At 45.0% G+C, this 18,635-nt stretch overlaps 1 protein-coding gene across 4 annotated transcripts in view; it reads left to right on the plus strand.

Annotated features, from left to right (window-relative positions):
* TNRC6B (trinucleotide repeat containing adaptor 6B) overlaps positions 1 to 18,635 on the plus strand; it is a 212,099-nt gene that overhangs the window by 177,509 nt on the left and 15,955 nt on the right. For 3 of the 4 annotated variants that reach the window (XM_084632991.1, XM_084632989.1, XM_084632990.1), the window contains 2 exons: positions 3,334 to 3,482; positions 12,713 to 12,838. In XM_084632991.1, coding sequence (XP_084489117.1) covers positions 3,334 to 3,482; positions 12,713 to 12,838 — 275 coding nt within the window. Of the gene's footprint in view, positions 1 to 3,333; positions 3,483 to 4,708; positions 4,880 to 12,712; positions 12,839 to 18,635 lie in introns of all 4 variants that reach the window. The other variant, XM_084632992.1, reaches the window with a different exon arrangement.

The following is an 18,635-nucleotide window of genomic DNA, read 5'->3' on the forward strand; positions in this document are numbered from 1 at the left end:
CTGTGAGACGACTTTCATCTCCCACTCCATACACTTGGATGCATCATACGTTCCGGGCTGCAGAATGAACTGGCCGATCACCTCAGCAGGTCCTTTCATGGCCACGAGTGGTCCCTCCACCCGGATGTCACGATGAACATTTTCCAAAAGTGGGGATTTCTCTCAGTAGACCTGTTCATGAAACAGTGCAACAGGAAGTGTCAGCAGTTCTGTTCCTTCCTGAGCCACAGCCCGGGCTCACTCATGGATGCCTTTCTCCTCCCTTCATATGCATTTCTGTCCTTCCTGCTCATTCACAAAGTCCTGCTGAAGGTCCGACGAGAGGAACCATCAATAATCTTGATAGCACAAGCATTGCCATGTCAGCACTGGTTCACCGTGCTTCTAGACCTGTCAACGGACATGCCTATAACTCTGCCCCTGGTCCCAGACTTGATCGCGCAGGACCATGGCCATCTCCAGCATCCCACTCTAGTCTCTCCACCTCATGGCATGGAAACTCCATGGCTAAACCCATTTGAGCTTGCATGTTCACACTCAGGGAAGTTCTCCTAGGCAGCAGAAAGCCATCCAATCGGGCCACTTATCTGGCTAAGTGGAAGAGGTTCCCGATTTGGTCACTGCATAAGGGCATTCCTCTGTTACGGTCATCAATTCGTTTCATCCTGGACTATTTGCTTCACCTAAAACAGCAGGGCCTTTGTTTATAGTCAATAAAGATGCACCTGGCCACTATTTCGGCTTTCCATCTCGGCTCAGCTGGATGGTCAGTATTCACTAACTCCATGCTTGGCCGCTTCCTTGAAGGGCTAGATAGACTGTACCCTCAACTAAGGCAGACGATTTCACCATGGGATCTCAATCTGGTGCTCTGGAGGCTGATGGGCCCTCCCTTCCAGCCCCTATCAACCTGCTCTCTACTTTACGTTTCTTGGAAGGTGGCATCCCTTGTGGCTATAACATCAGCCAGGAGGGTGTCTGAGCTCAAGGCCCTGACTCCTGAGCCCCCTTATACTGTGCTTTATAAAAACAAGGTGCAGCTGTCACCGTATCCAGCTTTCCTCCTAAAGGTGGTTTCTCAATTTCACACAAATCAGGACATTTTTCTTCTAGTGTTCTTCCCTAAGCCGCATGCTAATAACTCAGCGAACAGATGCTCCATTCCCTTGATGTCAGATGAGCGTTCGCCTTTTACATTGAGCAGACAAAGCCATTTCAGAAATTGACGCAGCTCTTCATTGTGATTGCGGAGCAAATGAAGGGGTTCCCGGTGTTGTCCCAAAGATTCTCTTCATGGATCATGGCTTGTATCAGGATGTGCTATGACCTAGCAAAGATACCGGCCCCAGCATTAACAGCACACTCAATAAGAGCACAAGCTTCATCTGCAGCATTCCTGGCACGGGCTCCTATTCAAGACATCTGCAGGGCAGCAATGTGGTCGTCTAGTCGCACCTTTACATCGCACTACCCCATCACACGGCAGGCTAGAGACGATGCTGCATTTCGCAGAGCAGTGCTACAGTCTGTGGCTTGGTGAACTCTGACCCCTCCCCCTAGAGACTGCTTGAGAGTCTTCTGAGGTACAGAATGTTCTGATTCAAAGTCGAAAACGTTCAACAAGGCTTACTTATGGGACCAAGTGGAAATGTGTTTCAATATAGACTTTTTTACCATAACTTTCACCCTGTGGAGGCATCTATTCCTGTCATCTAGATTACCTGTTATCATTGAAACATTCAGATTTCTTTAATAGTTCTGTTAAAGTTCACCTAGCAGCAATATCTGTCTACCATCCTCCAGTACAGGAACATAAGATTTTTTTTGTCCCCAAACCTACAGTCATCAGAATTTTTAAGGGACTAAAGCACATTTTTTCACTTGTTAAAGATTTTTTCCCTTCCCTGAGACTTAAATATAGTCTTCATATCTCTGATGGAGTCTCTATTTGAACCTGTATCATTTCTGCTCTGTGTATCGTGTCTATTAAGAGGGCATTCTTGGTGGCTGTTACCTCTGCTGACAGAGTCAGAGAAATCCAAGCACTGATGTCAGGACCACCTTATGCTGCCTTCCATAAAGATAGTTACCCTTCATTGTCATCCTAAATTTCTGCCTAAAGTGGTCCTGGACTTTTACTTAAATCAGTTTGCTCACTTACAAGTGTTCTTTCCAAGATCTCACTCATCCCTTGCAGAGGCTGAGCTCCACATTTTCGACATTTTTAAGAACTATCTTGTATTGCCTCAACACAAGAAAATCATTCAGCAAATCACCAAGACTATTTGTAGCTTTTGATAATTAATCCAGATGGCAGGCTGTTTCAGAACAGAGACTCAAAATGAGTGTTAGACTGCATTAGAATTTCTTATGGAACGGAGTAAGTTAAAATCACTATCTCATCAAGGCACATTCTACTGTTAACTACTGATAACTACTCTGGGAATGGTTTTCCAACCAGTTATGCGCCCATCTCAGATCAGATTGTGATGTATCTAGGTTGCCAGCAGAGGCTGTGTGTAACTGGGGACAGTTCATTATTACCTTCTCAGCAACTTTGCCTATGAATCAGTGGTTAGTGACTGAACAGCAGTGAATGAAGCTGACACTGAGTGTGGCTTTTTGAGAACAGGCTAGACAATAGCATGTTTCAGAATGGCTAGTTGAGCGCCCTCTCTGAAGAAGGTATTAACAATTTTTCAGCTACGAGCAATAGATTCCCATTATTTTGACTGTTCATGATGGGCATGCGTCTAGCTTGCTTAAGTTTCCAGATAATGGTTTTGGAAGCTCTCTGCTACTAAGCACGATTGTGACACAGTGGCTAAGTTTATGCTACATTTTGCTGTGGTGTGTGTATCCTTGAAGATGAAGAGAGGTATCAGATTTACTCCATTTTGTCATAAAGTAGTGGAGAGTTCGTCACAGCAGGTTGTGGCTAGATCTGTGATGGAGAGGAGACAATTTGAGGGTTATAACTTGGTTGATTTTATGAACTGGAAAACTTCCCTGATGCTATACTTGTAGAGGAGGATCTCTTTGCCTTGTTCACTGCCACTGCATATGTTTGTACAAAAAAATTTGTACAAAATACTTTATTGTTTTTAAAGCAAATTGGCTTGTTTAATCTTACAATAAAACATAATCCTTGACTTTTTTCAGCATCTTTTACCAGGAGCGTAATGCTACGTTATAAAATAAATCCTTGTCCATACTGTTTTTCAGCCTTCAGAGGTATTTTCAGTCCATTTTTAGCTGTGAATCTGTTGGAAAGAACAGGTATGATCGTGGTTGTTGGCACTGATATTTCACCCTCTTCCTTCCGTCTTATAGGTGGTCTCCCCGATAAGAAGTTTGATGTGGACAAACGAGCCATGAACCTTGGGGATTTTAATGATATAATGAGAAAGGATCGATCTGGGTTCCGTCCACCTAATTCCAAAGACATGGGAACCACAGATAGTGGGCCTTATTTCGAGAAGGTGAGATAAATCTGTATGGTTAAACGAAATCCACCACTGCATTCACATAAAGTCCCAATTTCTATATACTCCTTTGGGGGGTAATAAACATCCAAAACAATGGAAGAGAATGTAATAATACATGAAATAAGATAAGATAGACATACATATGTAGAGCGAACGTAGGTAGAAAATTGAGCTGGGTTAAAGATACGCATGGATATATTAGAGTAGTCCTGAGAGTAATAAGTACAGTTCTGAAAAAAGATTATTTCTGAATACTACTCCACTCTTTTGCTGCGGGGGGAGAAGTCCATTTTGAACAGGTGCCAACAAAGTTCAGTAAAGAGGGCATCATAATGGTTCTTGTTTCTGTTTGGCTACTGACTGTACTTCTACACTCTAAAACTAAGTTTAAATCTAAATATATAGACAAAATCACAATTTTCCAATACTTTCTTTCTGCTTTCATGTCTGCAAATTATCTGAAGCATTCTTTCTAGATTAGACTGTTATCATGTGCTGTGTTTGTCCATTTACTGTTGGTTTCCCTACATCTGTTGTATGTTGCAGTACCATCTCTTTCATATCTTTACCTATTTTAAATGGGCACTGTCAACCTTTTTAAAGCAATTAATATTTGAAATCTAAATTATGATTTGCAGCGGGTCTCTGGATTCAAAATGTTTGTTTTAAATGCAGTTCGTTTGATTCAATATAATGTGAAACAGGTAAAATGTTGTGGGCATTCTCTGTCCAATAAACATTTTTTTTTTAAAATGCATATTTTTAAACTACTCCATTTTGGGGTAACAGGCCAAACACCAGCTTTATGAACTTCCTCTGCTGGTCTAATTAACAAACACCATTTGCAGAGGTGCATACTGTGGACACAAATTGGTGTGTGCAAACAGAAGTGAATAATAGGAACTCATTCTAGCTGTATCTGCTGCTTTAATGGAAATAATCCCTATCTGAGAAGGACAAAATTAGTAAAGGAAGAATTTTTCTATGCATCTAAGAGGTTTTTTAAAAATACCTTCACCTCTACAGAAATTGCTGACCGTGGTTCCTTAACCAAAAATCTCCAAATGCCAGCAGTTAAATTGAATCAGAAGTTTGCCCTTGTAATTGTTGTTACAATCTACCTTTGCTTATTCCTGATCACTCACAGTCCTTCTTTCTCTCCTTTTGCATTCTGTTGCTTCACTAACCAACTCCTGCTGATTGGCTAACTACTGCTTCAGCTGACTTTGCCTTTCTCCAATCAAGATGGGTGCCTTGGGGATGAGGCTCCTTGCTCTCCCTTCTCCCCTTCTCCCAGCTACAAGTTGTCTCCCTCTGGTTCCACACTACCTAACGTCAGCCTTGGGGCAATCGGCTCAGGGCTCAACCCCCAAAACTTCGCTGCTAGACAAGTAAGGAGGCCACCTTCTCAGATTTATTACTGCGTGGCTGCAACGTAGGCTTAATTCTGGTCAGCTGGTTTTCTTACAAGATTTATTGATCACTGACTACACAGTATAACGTATATTAACGTAGGTTTCAGATATGCTAACCCATCAAAAATCCACCTTCCTTCCTATTGTCCAGTATATATTTATTTTGTTTTTTGTTGGCTTCTTCTTGCCTGCAACACAGGATGATCTCCTAGTCTTTCATTTTAAGAGTGGTTTGCTCCAAATTTGTCTTGGACTTTTTTTATACAGTGACTTATATGTGGAAATATGTTTAAAGGAGTTAGTTATTTTTCTAAAAAGACTCAGCAAGAATAAAAGGATAGGAGACTGATTCCTAGTTAGTAACTATTAGGCCATGTCCAGGGAAGAAATAATATATACTAGCTGTACCTGGATAAAATAGTTGTAGGCAGTTAATTTATGGGTTATTGTGGCAGGATAGGTTGCAGGCATGCTATAAAATGGAGTAATGAGAACACTAGTATTTTAATGTACCATGAGAGATTTGTGTTTGTGTGTGTTCAGGACATCACCCAGAGAATGTGGGTAAATCCCCAGAAATCTGCTCAGAAATGGAATTAGACATAATTTTGAATTCTTTTTAGTACATCTGGTGATGTACTATTAATTATTAGTAAAGCTGGTCAGAAAATGGTAAGTATTTTCCATGAAAATTTTTGAAAAATATTCTTGAAAAAAAAAACAAATTGAATTTTTGTTCTTCGAGTGCTGGTCTCTGTGTGTATACCACACATGGGTGCACATGTACTCCAGGCCCCGAGACCAGCGATTTGTAGCAAGTGCTGTCTGCTGGTCTGCAGTGCACAGTTGTTTTCCTCATTCTCCAAACTGAGGGCATAAAGGGTGGTGTGGCCCAATGCCTCTGCAGTTCCATTCATTCTTATTGTCAGATCATCTGAGTTGGAATTCTCTGTGTCTGTGGCTATGATTGTCCTGTACTTAAGCACCTGTCAATACATATTGTAAATAGTTTATAGTAAGTTTAGACTTAACGTTTGTGTTTTTATAATTAGTTTATTCTTCTTGTAGAGAAGAACTATGCCAGTAGTCCCAGGGTTTAAAGAACTTTATCTCCTTCCCCCATTCCTTTTCCATCAGCAATGAATACCAGGGCTGCGTTTAGTGCCTTGGAGAGGCTCACATTGCCACCAAGTGCAGCTTTTGGTGCTTCTTCCTTCCTCGAACTTGTCATGGTTGAGAGCTCCGTCTGTGAAATCCCTCATGGAGTAGACCACGAAGCCCTAGTCATATCCAAGCTAGGGGGACCCCCCTATACGGTGGTCTCAGATTTCGAGCATTGCTCTTCCGGATACAAGGTCTGGAGTAGACACCAAAACACTTAAGCCCAATAAACCCTCTCACAAGAGTAGGGACGTGGCCATAGGCATAAGGACAGATCCCTGTCCAGATCTACCTTTAAGAAAAAGGATCCCTTCCAGTCTTGGTCAAAGTCGGCTGAATCCTCGCATGCAGGTCCTAAGGAATTAGGTCCACACAGACCTTCTGTCAAAGAAGGAAAGGCACATAGGAAGAATGATCCATCAGTACCAGTTCTGCCTTCATCCCACAGACCAAAAGATTGGCAACTGTTGTCCCATATGGGATCCTCTGAGTAAGCAGACTGTTGGACACTGCAGATTCATCAGTTCCCATGTCAAGGTCTCCTCAGACTCCAAGAAGGATGGCCATCGTAATGTCACTGGAGGATATTTTCATTCCACCCTGTTCACAAACTCCTCTTCTATTGGGCCGAGTCCTCCTTACAGACATTTCTATACCCGAAGAACCCACCTTGAGGGGGAAGAGGAACCTCCCATGCTGCATCCACAAGTTGGACTATTCTCCCCACTGGTGCTTCCAGTAGAGCAGGACCCTACATTTTCAGAATGAATGCTCCATATGAGCCTGATGCTCCATATGAGGCTCCCTCTACCCTCCTCCACAAGGGAAACATGCCCAGACAGAGCCCACAGGAGGCCTTGGAGCTATCTTGGGTATGACCACCCAGGGGACTGTTGATACCCTATGTCTTGCTCCCACTCCCTCAACCAGTTGACGCTTTCTGCTGGCCTTACTGTGCCCCGTGGGATCCATATAACAAATAGCCTAGATTTGTGCAAGAATCCCACTGACCCTTTTCTCCTAGCTGATACCAACCAGGTCCTTTGGAGTTTGTGAAGGAAGAAGTCAAGCTGGATATGCTGGTCCCAATGGATGTGTCATCCTCCTCACCTGATGAGGCATCATCCCTTCCCTGCCTGATGACCACAGGCAGTATCAGGAGCTGTTACAGAGGGTAGCAACCAAGATACAGATACCTCTTGAGGAGCTCCAGGACACACAGCATGGTCCAATCAGACATCCTTCAACCTTCTGACCCTAATAAGGTGGCCCTCCTAGTCAACAAGGCCATTTTGGAACCCTCCAGTTCTGTGTGGCATATCCCTGTCACCTGTGCCCCTACCCTTGAGGTTTGAAAAACAATATTCTGTGTCGGCTAAGTGGGCAGAATTTTTTATTTATCCATCCACAGCCTAACTCCTTAGTGATACAGGCAGCTATAGAGAGGTCCAGGTCACCGCACCTCAAGTCTACTCTAACTGACAAGGGCGCTAAATGCATTGACTTCTTGAGGAGGAAAGTATTTTCACCAGCCAGTCTCCAATTCAAAGTTGCTAACTACCAGGCATTGTTAGGAGAGTATGATTTCCTAAATTATTCCAAAATTCTGGAATTTAGAGATCAATATCCTGAGGAAGACAGGACTCCATTCCAAGACCTTATTGATGAAGGCAGGCTGATGGCTAAGACTTCACTTCAAGCAACAGTGGACTCAGCTGACATTTGATCTAAAACCGTTACCACAGCTGTAGTCATGAGCCATGAATCGTGGCTGCACGCTTCAGGGCTCCCCAGGGAGGTCCAGAATATCAGTGAGAATACTGACAATTCACTACACTCTCTTAAGGACTCTAGGACAACTCTCCACTCCTGGGCATTTACACCCCAGCTCTGAAGGGGAAACACAACAAGCAAACCAATAGGCCCAAATGTCTCCTCCCACGCCCCGCCCCAGTATTTTAGCTCCAGCACCCGTAGGAACCACCATACAAAACAACAGAGGGTTCAAAGACTCAGATACACCGCTTCCTCCACCTCTAGGACAGCTGTGCCCACAGTCCAAGGGGTTCTTGTGATCTAATGCTCAAGGACTGCGTACGGATATTGATGCCATGCCACATTGCCCCCCCCCCCCAAATCTCTGGTGGCTGCCTTACCTACTTCACACACAACTGGAAGGCAATAACAGACAAGTGGATACTAGAGATCATTCACTCCAACTACCCAGTTGAGTTTATATCACCTGCTCACCACAAACCCCCTTCTCAGGGACCACACTTATGAGGAGATCCTTCATCAGGAGGTGAACTCCTCCAAAAAGGGGTTATAGAGCAGATGCCACTTCAACATCAAGAGGGGATTCTAGTTCCCATATTTCATAATTTCCAAGAAAAATGGAGGATGGGGACTAATTCTTGATATACACCAACTATACGCCTTTATGCTCAATTAAAAATAATTCCCTCCCTGGAGGATAAGAGATGGTTTATGATCCTTGACATGAAAGATGCTTGCTTTTAGGTAGATATTCACCAGTTCCACAGAAGATTTCTTCAATTCATTTTTAGGGCAAGAGAAACACAAATTCAGAGTACTTCCATTCAGGCTGGTGACGGCACTCAGGCCTTCACAAAAATCTTCTATGTGGTGGCAGCCCAGATGAGACATGATGGCTACACTATCTTCCTGTATCTTCATGACTGGCTGCTAATGGGCAGATCAAGCCAGAAGGTCCAATCGACAATCTTATTCTTACTCCACTTTCTGACATTGCTGGAGGTCTGTGTAAATAAGCACTTTGACTCCTACAAGGTCTATAGATTTCATAGGAGCATCCCTGGATATATCCTCAGAAAAAGCCAACGATCCTATAGACAAATTTCAGGTTACGAATAACTTGATAAACCAAGTAACCCTCAGACCTTGCACCACAATCATGGTCTGCCTTTCCCTTCTAAGCCACATGGCTGCATGCACGTACATAGCGCCATTTGCCAGACTCCACATTCGCTATCTGCAGGCCTGGCCTCAGTCTGTCTGCTCACCAGACAAGGACGACATGAATATCAGGGTAACAATCCCACTGAAAGTCAGATCCTCTCTTGGTGGACGAAACTGGAGCAGGTGTGAGCAGGAGTCCCCTTTCTTCCACCCACCCTTGATGCATCCCTCATAGGATGGAGAGCATATACGGACAGTCACACTGTAAAAGGCACGTGGGAGGCCAGAATGCATATCAAGCTGCTGGAGATTAGAGCAGTTCACGTAGCCTGCGACAAATACCTCTCCCTCACATGATCTTGCCACATCCAAATAATGTGTGACCACATGACGACTGTCTCTTATATAAACAGGGTAAATGGAGACAGTGAATTATGGAATTGGTGCATCAAGAACCACATCATACTCTTAGCAACATACACACCAGGTGTACAGAATACTCTGACAGGCATTCTGAGCAAGCACTTTGCCATAGACTATGAATGAGAAATATGCAATTGTCATGACCAAAATCTTCACCCATGAGCAACGTTATCTTGTGGCCTGTTGACCTCCCACACAAACAAGAAATTTAATCTCTACTGTTCCAGAGCAGCATTAGGCTGAGACTTCGGGCACGATGCCTTTCTGTTGTCCTCAGTGGACCATCTGAAGTACACCTTTCCTCCCAGTGTGCAACTACCGTATGTTCTCTGCAAAATTCATGTTGACAGGCCAGCGTTATCCATATCACACCCAATTGATATAGGCAGTTTTGGTTTCCAGACCTACTACAATGTCATCTTGTTCTCCCATCTGTATTTGACCCTTTCTGGATCTGTTAACTTAGGACCAGGGCAGGATCAGACATCCTAGCCCAGAGCCTCTTCATCTCACAGCCTGGCATTTGGATGGGCATCAGACCTGGAACATTCATGTCCAGAGGCCATCTGAACTAAACTCAGTCACAATGGAAAAACCTCCACTAGAAAATGCTATCTAGCTAAATGGAGGCATTTCTGTACCTGCTCACAACAGAATCAGGTATCAACAGAATCAGTAGGTATCCATGTCATTTTAGACTATCTCCTGTCTCTACCAGCCCATTAAAAGTCGGCAATCAATGCCTTTCATCCTCTGGTGGAGGGCTGCTTTGTCTTTACTCACCCTACCACAATTTGATTCTTGAAAGTCCTTATTAAGATCTTCCTGCCAGTAATGAAACGCGCACCACAGTGGGACCTCAATGTGGTACCATGATCTCTTACTAGACCACGTTTCAGACCAGTGGCCACCTGTTCCGTGTCACACCTCTCCATGAAAATTATCTAATCTTAGTTGCTATCACACTGGGAACACTTGTGACAGAACCGCTGTACATCATATTTCATAGAGAAAAGGCCTTCTTTCATCTCCACCAGATATTCATCCCCAAGGTAATTTCAGAGTTTCATATGACCCAACCTATTCACTTACCAGTGTTCTTCCCTAAGCCTCATGTTTCCAATGAGGAGGAGAGGCTGCAGTCTCTCAATGTCAGACAGGCCTTGGCCTTTTATCTACAAAGAACAAAACCAATGAGGAAAACACAGATACTATTTGCTGCTTTAGCAGAGCGATCATGAGACTCAGACATCAGCCCAGAGACTCACTGAGTGGATCTCTGGAAGCATCATTCTGTGTCATCAGCTAACACACATTCCTCCCCAGGATGGTGTGAGGGCCCACTCTGTGGGAGCACAGGCAACCTCAATGGCATCTCTTACCAGTACTGGACATTTGTAAGGCAGGTGCCTAGAGCTCCATCCACACCTTTACAAAGTATTACACCCTGGTTCAGGCTTCCTCAACAGATGGAGGTCTAGGGACAGCAGTCTTACAGTCATCTATACCAACTGCATCCTTGCACCCGCCTCTTATTTGACTGTTGCTTACTAATCACCCACATATAGAATACAGATAGGGACCAGCACTCAAAGAAGAAATGGAAGTTACTTACTGTAACTGGTGGTGGTTCTAGTTGTATGGTCCCTATCTGTATTCCACTACCCACCCTCCTTCCCCTCTGCTTTGGATCCTGTATGATTTGTGGTAAGGGAAGGAACTGGAGAGGCATTGGTCTGTGCCTCATTTATGCCCTCAGTTCGGAGCATGAGGAGAGCAACTGCACATCTGTGAACCAATGGTTACTATTTGCTACAAATCTCCAGTCTCAGACACAGAGTGTACGCATACCCCCACATGTGAAATACAGATAGGGACCACACATCTCAAAGAACCTCCAGTTACAGGTAAGTAACCTCCATTTTATTTATGTATTTATGTATGTATTTATTTATGTATTTATTTTTCATTAAAAACAAAAGCACAAACACTAATTTTCCATGAAAATTTTAATGGGGGGGGGGAGGAAGGCCATTTTTTGGTCAAAGTAATTTTTCAGATGAAAAATTTGACCAGCTTTAATTATTTTAAGGCAATGGTGGACAGCAGAAGGCCTGCAGGTTATATAAGCAATAGATATACTTGTTTTAGTGACAACTGTTTCCTGGATCTTCAACCAACTCTGTCTCAGACCTTTCATAATGCAATAGTAAAGATGACTTAGTGACAAAATACTGCTTAGCAACTTTTAAGTAGGAGAATGTTCTAGGACATACTATTTGTTTTCTCTGAGCCTCACTTTCCATATCTGTAAAATGGGATAATCAACTTTTAACCAGCTGTGTAAAGCAGTTGTCACCAACCGGTAGATCGCGATCGACAAGTCGATCCTGGAGCCTCTGCCAGTCGATTGTGATTTCCAGCTGCTAAAAGTCTGGCGGCGCAGTGGGGCTAAGGCAGGGGCCACAGACACATGCCAGCCACTTCTGGGACTGGCGTGAGGCCAGGGCAGGTAGGGAGCCTGCCTTAGCCCCGCTTCGCCGCTGACTGGGAGCCACCTGTAGTACGCACCTCCTGGCCGGAGCCTGCACCCAAACTCCTTCCCAGACCCCGTACCCTCTTCCCCCATCTCAACCCCCTGAGCCCGCACCCAAACTCCCTCCCAGAGCTTGTACCCCTCCCACACCCCAACACTGTGCCCCAGCCCGGAGCCCCCTCCAACACCCAAACTCCCTCCCAGAGCCCACCCCCCTCAACTCCTCCTGCACCACAGTCTCCTGCCCCAGGCTCAGCCCTGATCCCTCTCCCATACCCCAAACCTCTCGGCTTCAGTCCAGAACCGACACCCCCTCCCACACTCCAACCCCCTGCCCTAGCCCAGTGAAAGTGAGTGAGGGTGGGAGAGAGCGAGCGATGGAGGGAGGGGGAATGGAGTGAGTGGGGCGGGGGAGATCCTGGATTGATCTTAAATTCAAAAAGTGATCTTGTGCATAAAAAGGTTTGAGACCACTGGCGTAAAGTGTATTGAGATCCTTGGATGAAAAGTACAATGTAAATGTGGAGGAAGAGGCTGTATTTCAAAAACTTAGTTTATAAAGAGACTTACACGGGGGGGAGGGACAATAAAGTGGATTGAGGCTGGCATCATCTAAATAATCAAGCATGAGGGTATTCTCTGTAGTAAAATATTCTTGCAATACTCTTAGCAAACAGCTAACAGCACAGAAATCCATTAGTCTAAGGGATGAAAATTTTAACTGACTCACCATTATTTTAATTTTATAGGCTGGCAATCATGGTTTATTTGGAAACAGCACAGCACAATCGAGGGGCATGCACACACCAGTGCAGCCATTAAACGCTTCCCCCAATATCCGGGCACAAGTGCCTCCCCAGTTTCTTTCCCCCCAGGTAAGCAGTTTAACATTTTTGGTTTCTTACAAGGTACAAGTCTTACAGCATTTACAGTACATGTTTTAAGACTTTTCACATGCCAACTTGGTGTGAACCAGACATATTTTACTAGTGGAACCCTTAGATTTTGTTTGAAATGTTCCATTGTGATTTGGGATTTCAGTGCTTTGCAGACTGGAATCCTTTCTTACATTCCAATGTGAGCTCAGTTTGAGAATGTTTACTGCCCCTTTTTTTATCTTCAGTGTAAGCTCATAAGTCCTGAGTTCCATACTGATTCTTTACAAGATGATTTTTTAAAAAAAATTTCTATTAGAGGGATGCACACTTCATAGTTCGTGTAGGCTGAGCTTATTGCATGCACCAAGGCCTCTTTGCATCCCTCCTCACCCCCTTCCGCCACAAGCTTCCTATTTGCCACCTTCTCATACCCCTCTATATCTCATACCCCTCTATCTCATACTCCCTCCAACTCTCCCCAGTCTCCCCCTTAGGGGTTCTATATGCGCCCCCTCCTCCCCCCCATTCTCTTTCCTACCATACCAGGGTTCCTCAGTCTTCCTCTTGCCAGGTGTTCCATGTGTGCCCACATTCTCTCTTTCCCCTCATGTCAGGGGCCCTGTGTGCGCCCCACTTTCCCTCTTCCCCCATATCAGTCTCTGTCATTCTCTCCCCATGGCAGGGGCTCAGTACAACCCTTACTACCCTCTTCCTGTGCCTGTCAGGAGCTATGTCTGCCTCCATTCCGACCTTCCCTTATACTAAAGCCTCCCAGTCTCCCCTCACTAGATGTGTGCCCCCTTTCCCTCTTCCCCCATACCAGGTTCCTCCAATCTCCCCTCTCCCCAAGTCGGCTGGGTGCATGCCCCCATTCCTCCTATGCCACTCACCATCTTCCTAACTGATAAACAAGTCATTGAAGGCATCAGCTTGTTAGTCTAGTGTAGAGATGAGATGGGATATAATGTTAGGAGGGATTAATGAGTGCCATCAATCAGCTTGAAGTATAAGAGTTGCAGAGGTGCTTGAAACTGTGGCTATGGTAAAGTACTGGCAGGAGCTTTGTGTTTCTCTGTCTCTCCTCCCCTTCCCCCCCACTCCCTTTTTTATTTTGCCCCTTTTGGCTTTCCAGTTTTCCCCAAAATCAATAAGGTTCTGGTCATTAATGCCTAGAACATTCCTTGAAATTTTGGAATTGATCAGATGTGGCATTCAAAATTCTCGTTTCATCCACACTGAGAAATGCCATTGAGTCAAGTGTAGGGCCTTCTTAAGCTTGACCAGTTAATGTGAGATACAAGATCAGCCAAATTTTTTTACCTAAGTATGAAAAGTTTCTCTCTACTCCAACCATGCTTGCTTTCTAGCCTCCTGAGTATGTGGCTCAGTAAAGGACTGGACTTGAGAAAGAAAACTGGGCAGTTTACTTATAGCCCAGATTTCTCAGGGCTCAAGCTTACCAAACATGCACATCTCCTTTGTTCTCCCTTTGCTTTGGGCTCTGTTAAGGCTTTTTGGAAACTTTGAATGCTTGGAGGAGATGGAGCTCGCCCGTGAATAGGGAAGTGAACTCTGGGCACCAGGAACAAAGTTACTGGCTCTCATGCCAACTTCAGCTCCTTTTCCTTTCTACATCTCCAGAAAAAACCCCAACCCAGACTTACTCAGTTGTTGCAGTTCAATGTGATGATGCAGTGTCATGGTTCCTGGTTGGTTACACGTGTGCAAAGGTTTCCAGTTCAATGCACTTTTGAAAACATACCTTCCTATTGGGTGTGCGTAATGTTAAATATTGTCAGTTACCTGAATTATGTATTCTGTTCAAGCCAGAAGTTAACTACTTCTTCAAGTAACATCCCTATTGGGGCTCCACTTCAGGTGTGCATGCGCCTCTCAAGCTCTTGGTGGGAGATTTTCAGTTAGCAGCGTCTATTCAGCCCACACATGTGCCCGATGACTCCTAGTACTGGATACCATGCTATATAGGGGTGCGCAGGCGAACCGCCCTCAGTTCCTTCTCAACCACCTTGGCCTGAAATAGAACCCTAGCATGTCTGCCTTGAGCGTGCCTCGGCTTTTCTAATATTTCTATAGTGGTTAAGATAGTTTTTGTAGTGTTAGTATAGTTATAGTTAAATAAATAATGAAAGGATTGTTTTATTCTACTCTTCCCTCTGGGAGACTTTTTTTTTTTTTTTTTTCCTGCCAGGGCATGTCTGGCTCTCCAGGAGAGGCAACGTCGAAACCTGCTGATGGCCACTCTATTTTAATGTGTCCATTGCTTGGGGAAGTCCCACATTTCCCAGAAGTGCACGGGAGATTAAACTCAGACTGCTAATGATGGAACACTCCCTTTAGCCAGCTTCTGAGTCAGGTCAGGAAGGCTCCCCCATTACATCAGCCTCTGGACAGATCCAGTGCCCCTTCTACTTTGGTGCAAGCTTCCCTTAAGAAAGGGAAGATTTACAGTCTGCAGAGTCTTGACCTCTCCACTCAGTACAATTGAACTGAAGGCCTCCTCCTCCAAAACTGGTGGAGTTATAAAGTCCTGGAGCACAAAGGAGTGACACAGCTCTGATAGGGCCAAGGTACTTTCTACCAGCTTGGAGGACAAGCATAGACATTTGCGACTAGTACTGTTGAGGTCAGCCCAGCCATTGGTACCCAGGCACGCAGCACCCTCGGCACCAAGCAAGCAGTGGTCCTCAGATACATTGGCCTCTGCTTCAGTATGCCCACCGTCAGCAGTACTGTCTGCTTTGGTGACCTTGGCCTCGGCTACCGCATTGATACCGATCCTCACTTTGGTGTCACAGGAGTTCAGATATACTGAAGACCTCTCAATAACAGATGAACCCCACCCTTCATGGGTACTGAAATCTCTTGGTACCAAGACTGATCTCTGGACTACAATCTTCCAGTACTGCAGGACTGTCCACCTTTTTCTTCAGGTGCTCCTCCTTTGGATGAGGTGGAGGAGGGTGAAAGAGACTTCCAGTTGGTCTCCTCTGTTTCTGTTTGGGGTTCTCTTCAGGAACCCATTCTCTGGAAGATCAGGTTCATTCTCAAGGGTGGTAGAACCAACCCTGCATGCTACCTCCACTTCTGAATGGGCCCCCTTAATAGCCACATTGGGATTCCTGGGCTGCCTATTGATAGCAATTTGCCAGACCACTGGTAGTGTCTCATTCGGAGGCCAGAGTTGTACAGCCCTCTCCTCCCCAAGCAGCCCTCCCACTGGAGGAGACATTGGAGGAGCAGGAAGCTAGGGCAGATAAGGAGGCCATCCCTCATACACTATTGTCCTCCTCGTCTCTGGATTGAGGCGGTTATGCCTGTACCACCATCCTTGGTCTTAGATGCTGCAGTCACACTGGTGCCAGGTCCATCTCCATGGTGGTTGTCATGTTCAGGAAATCATGGCTCCATCTCTGTGTTTCCAAGAGAAATACAGAACACTGTGGATGACCTCCCCTTCGATGGTCGTAAACTGTTCTCGGAAACCATAGGTGAGTCCTTGCACACTCTGTGAAACAGCCCTAAGAGGTCTTTTAATCTCTGAGCATATATAGATATTAGAATAAGAAAAGGTTTAGTAGGTCAGAGACTGCCCAGAGAGCACATCTGACTCAGTATTACAGGTTCCATAACTCCACCATACCTCCCAGAAAGAGAGAGATTTCACAGAAAGAGGGCTGCTCATCTGCTCTTCATGACCACTCAGCCATCTTCAAGGCAACAGTTTTGATGGGTTGGTCAAGAGTTTGAATCTTCCCTCACTTCTGGATTTACACTTGTGCCCATTAATCCGCCCCCACCCCGTATTGGAGACCTCCTTGCATATTGCCAACATGCTTGGAGGCAGATCGGTACAGACAGGTAGGCCATGACATTGGGTTATACCATCCATTTTACGTCACTCTCTCTCTTCCAACCCTCTTTCCCGTCCCTCTTCAGGGACCCTTCTCAAGAGCTTCCATTGAGACCAGAAGTGAACTCTGTCCTTCGATTAGGAGCAATAGACCTGATTCTTCCTCCTCCTAATGAGGGCAGGGGATTTTACCTGAAGGATTTCCTTGTGTCAAAGAAGGATGGAGGGTGGAGACTGATCTTAGATCTAAGACTTCTAAACAAGTTCATAAAGTCTCAAAAGTTCAGGATGGTGACTCTTGCAACTGTTGTTCCTTCAATAGAGAAGGGGGATTGGCGTTCAGCCCCTCAACCTACAAGATGCCTATTTCCATAGAACACTATATCTATCATACAGGAAATACCTACACTTCACTATAGCCCATGGTCATTTCCAATACTGATTCTTCCCTTCAGTCTTTCCTTGGCCCCAGCGGTGTTCTCAAAAGTCCTGACAGCAGTGGCTGCTTACCTCTGACAAGAAGCGATCCTAGTCTTCCTGTACCTCAATAACTGCTATTCCTACAAAACAGTGCTATCTTCCTCCTAAATGGCCCTCGCTCTCTTTCAGGAGTTGGGTCTGAAGCTGAATGTAAAAATGTCCACATTTAACCCCTGTACAGAAGATACAGCTTATAGAGGCATATTTGGACTTGCTGACTGCCTAACTTCCCTGAACCTTGTCAGGTCTGGTACAGGCAGTTCAGGGGAGCCCTCGAACCACAATAAGGAACTGTCATCAGCTCCAGGAACATATGGCAGCTTCCACCATTGTGACCGATCACACAAGGCTACATCTCTGCTGCCTCCAGGGTTGACTCAGAATGACCTGTTCTCCAGTAAGAACAATTTGGACTGACAGGTGACAGCTCTAAAAGCAAGGTACTCTTAGACTGGTGGAAGGATCAGCTCAGTGTCTGAGAAGGCATTCCTTTTTGTCAGCTAATCCCATCAGTGACTTTAACAACAGATGCAATCACTTTTGGAATGGGGTAACCACCTTAGTACCCTCATGACAAAGGGCAGATGGACAACCCAAGAAACAAGTCTCCACATCAACCTGTGCTGTCAGAAATGCGTGCCTTCATTTCCTACCCCTCGTCAGAGACAAATCAATCAGGGTCATGATGGAAAATGTATCCTGCATGGTCTATATCAACAAGCAGGGAGGAGCAAATTCCCCCTCCCTGTGCTCTAAAGCCATGAAACTCTCTGGAATTAGTGCATAGCTTGTAAGATCCAAATTTCAGTGCACTACCTCCCAGGTATTCAGAACGCCACACCTAATGTCCTCAGTAGACACCTCTCACAGGATTGCAAATGGGAGCTAGACACTCAGATGCTCCGCAGCATATTCCTGAAAAGAGCAACTGCCAGAGGTGTCTCTCTCTGCCATCTCCAGGAACAGGAAGTGCCCTCTTTTTAGCTCAAGAGGTGGTCTGGGCCACCAGTCCTTGGGAGATGTCTATCTTGGAAAAGGGTTTTTTGTACTATGCATTTCCTCTAATGGTGCTGATACAGGGGGTGATGATGATGAACAAGGTGACAGGACAGATCCAGAGTTATCCTTAGAATGCCAACCTGGCCAAGACAAGTTTGTACCATTACTTGCTTCACCTGTGTCCAGATGTCATTCGAGCTCCGGACCATTCCTCATCTCCTGTCACAGGATGAGTGTTTTGTGCTTCATCCCATCCTAGCGATTCTCCGCTTCAGGGCATGGCTCCTCAATGATTCATGGAGTTAGATTCCTCCTGCTCTGTGGAAGTACAACAACAGTGCTCTGTTACTGAATAGCAGAAAAAGATCAACCCATATTACTTACCTGCAGAAATGGAAGAAATTCTTCCATTGGTATTGTCATTGCTGTCTCCTGCCTGATTCA

This window comes from Lepidochelys olivacea (assembly GCF_965140295.1).
Source record: "Lepidochelys olivacea isolate rLepOli2 genome assembly, chromosome: 1".
In the NCBI taxonomy this organism is placed as follows: Eukaryota; Metazoa; Chordata; order Testudines; family Cheloniidae; genus Lepidochelys; species Lepidochelys olivacea.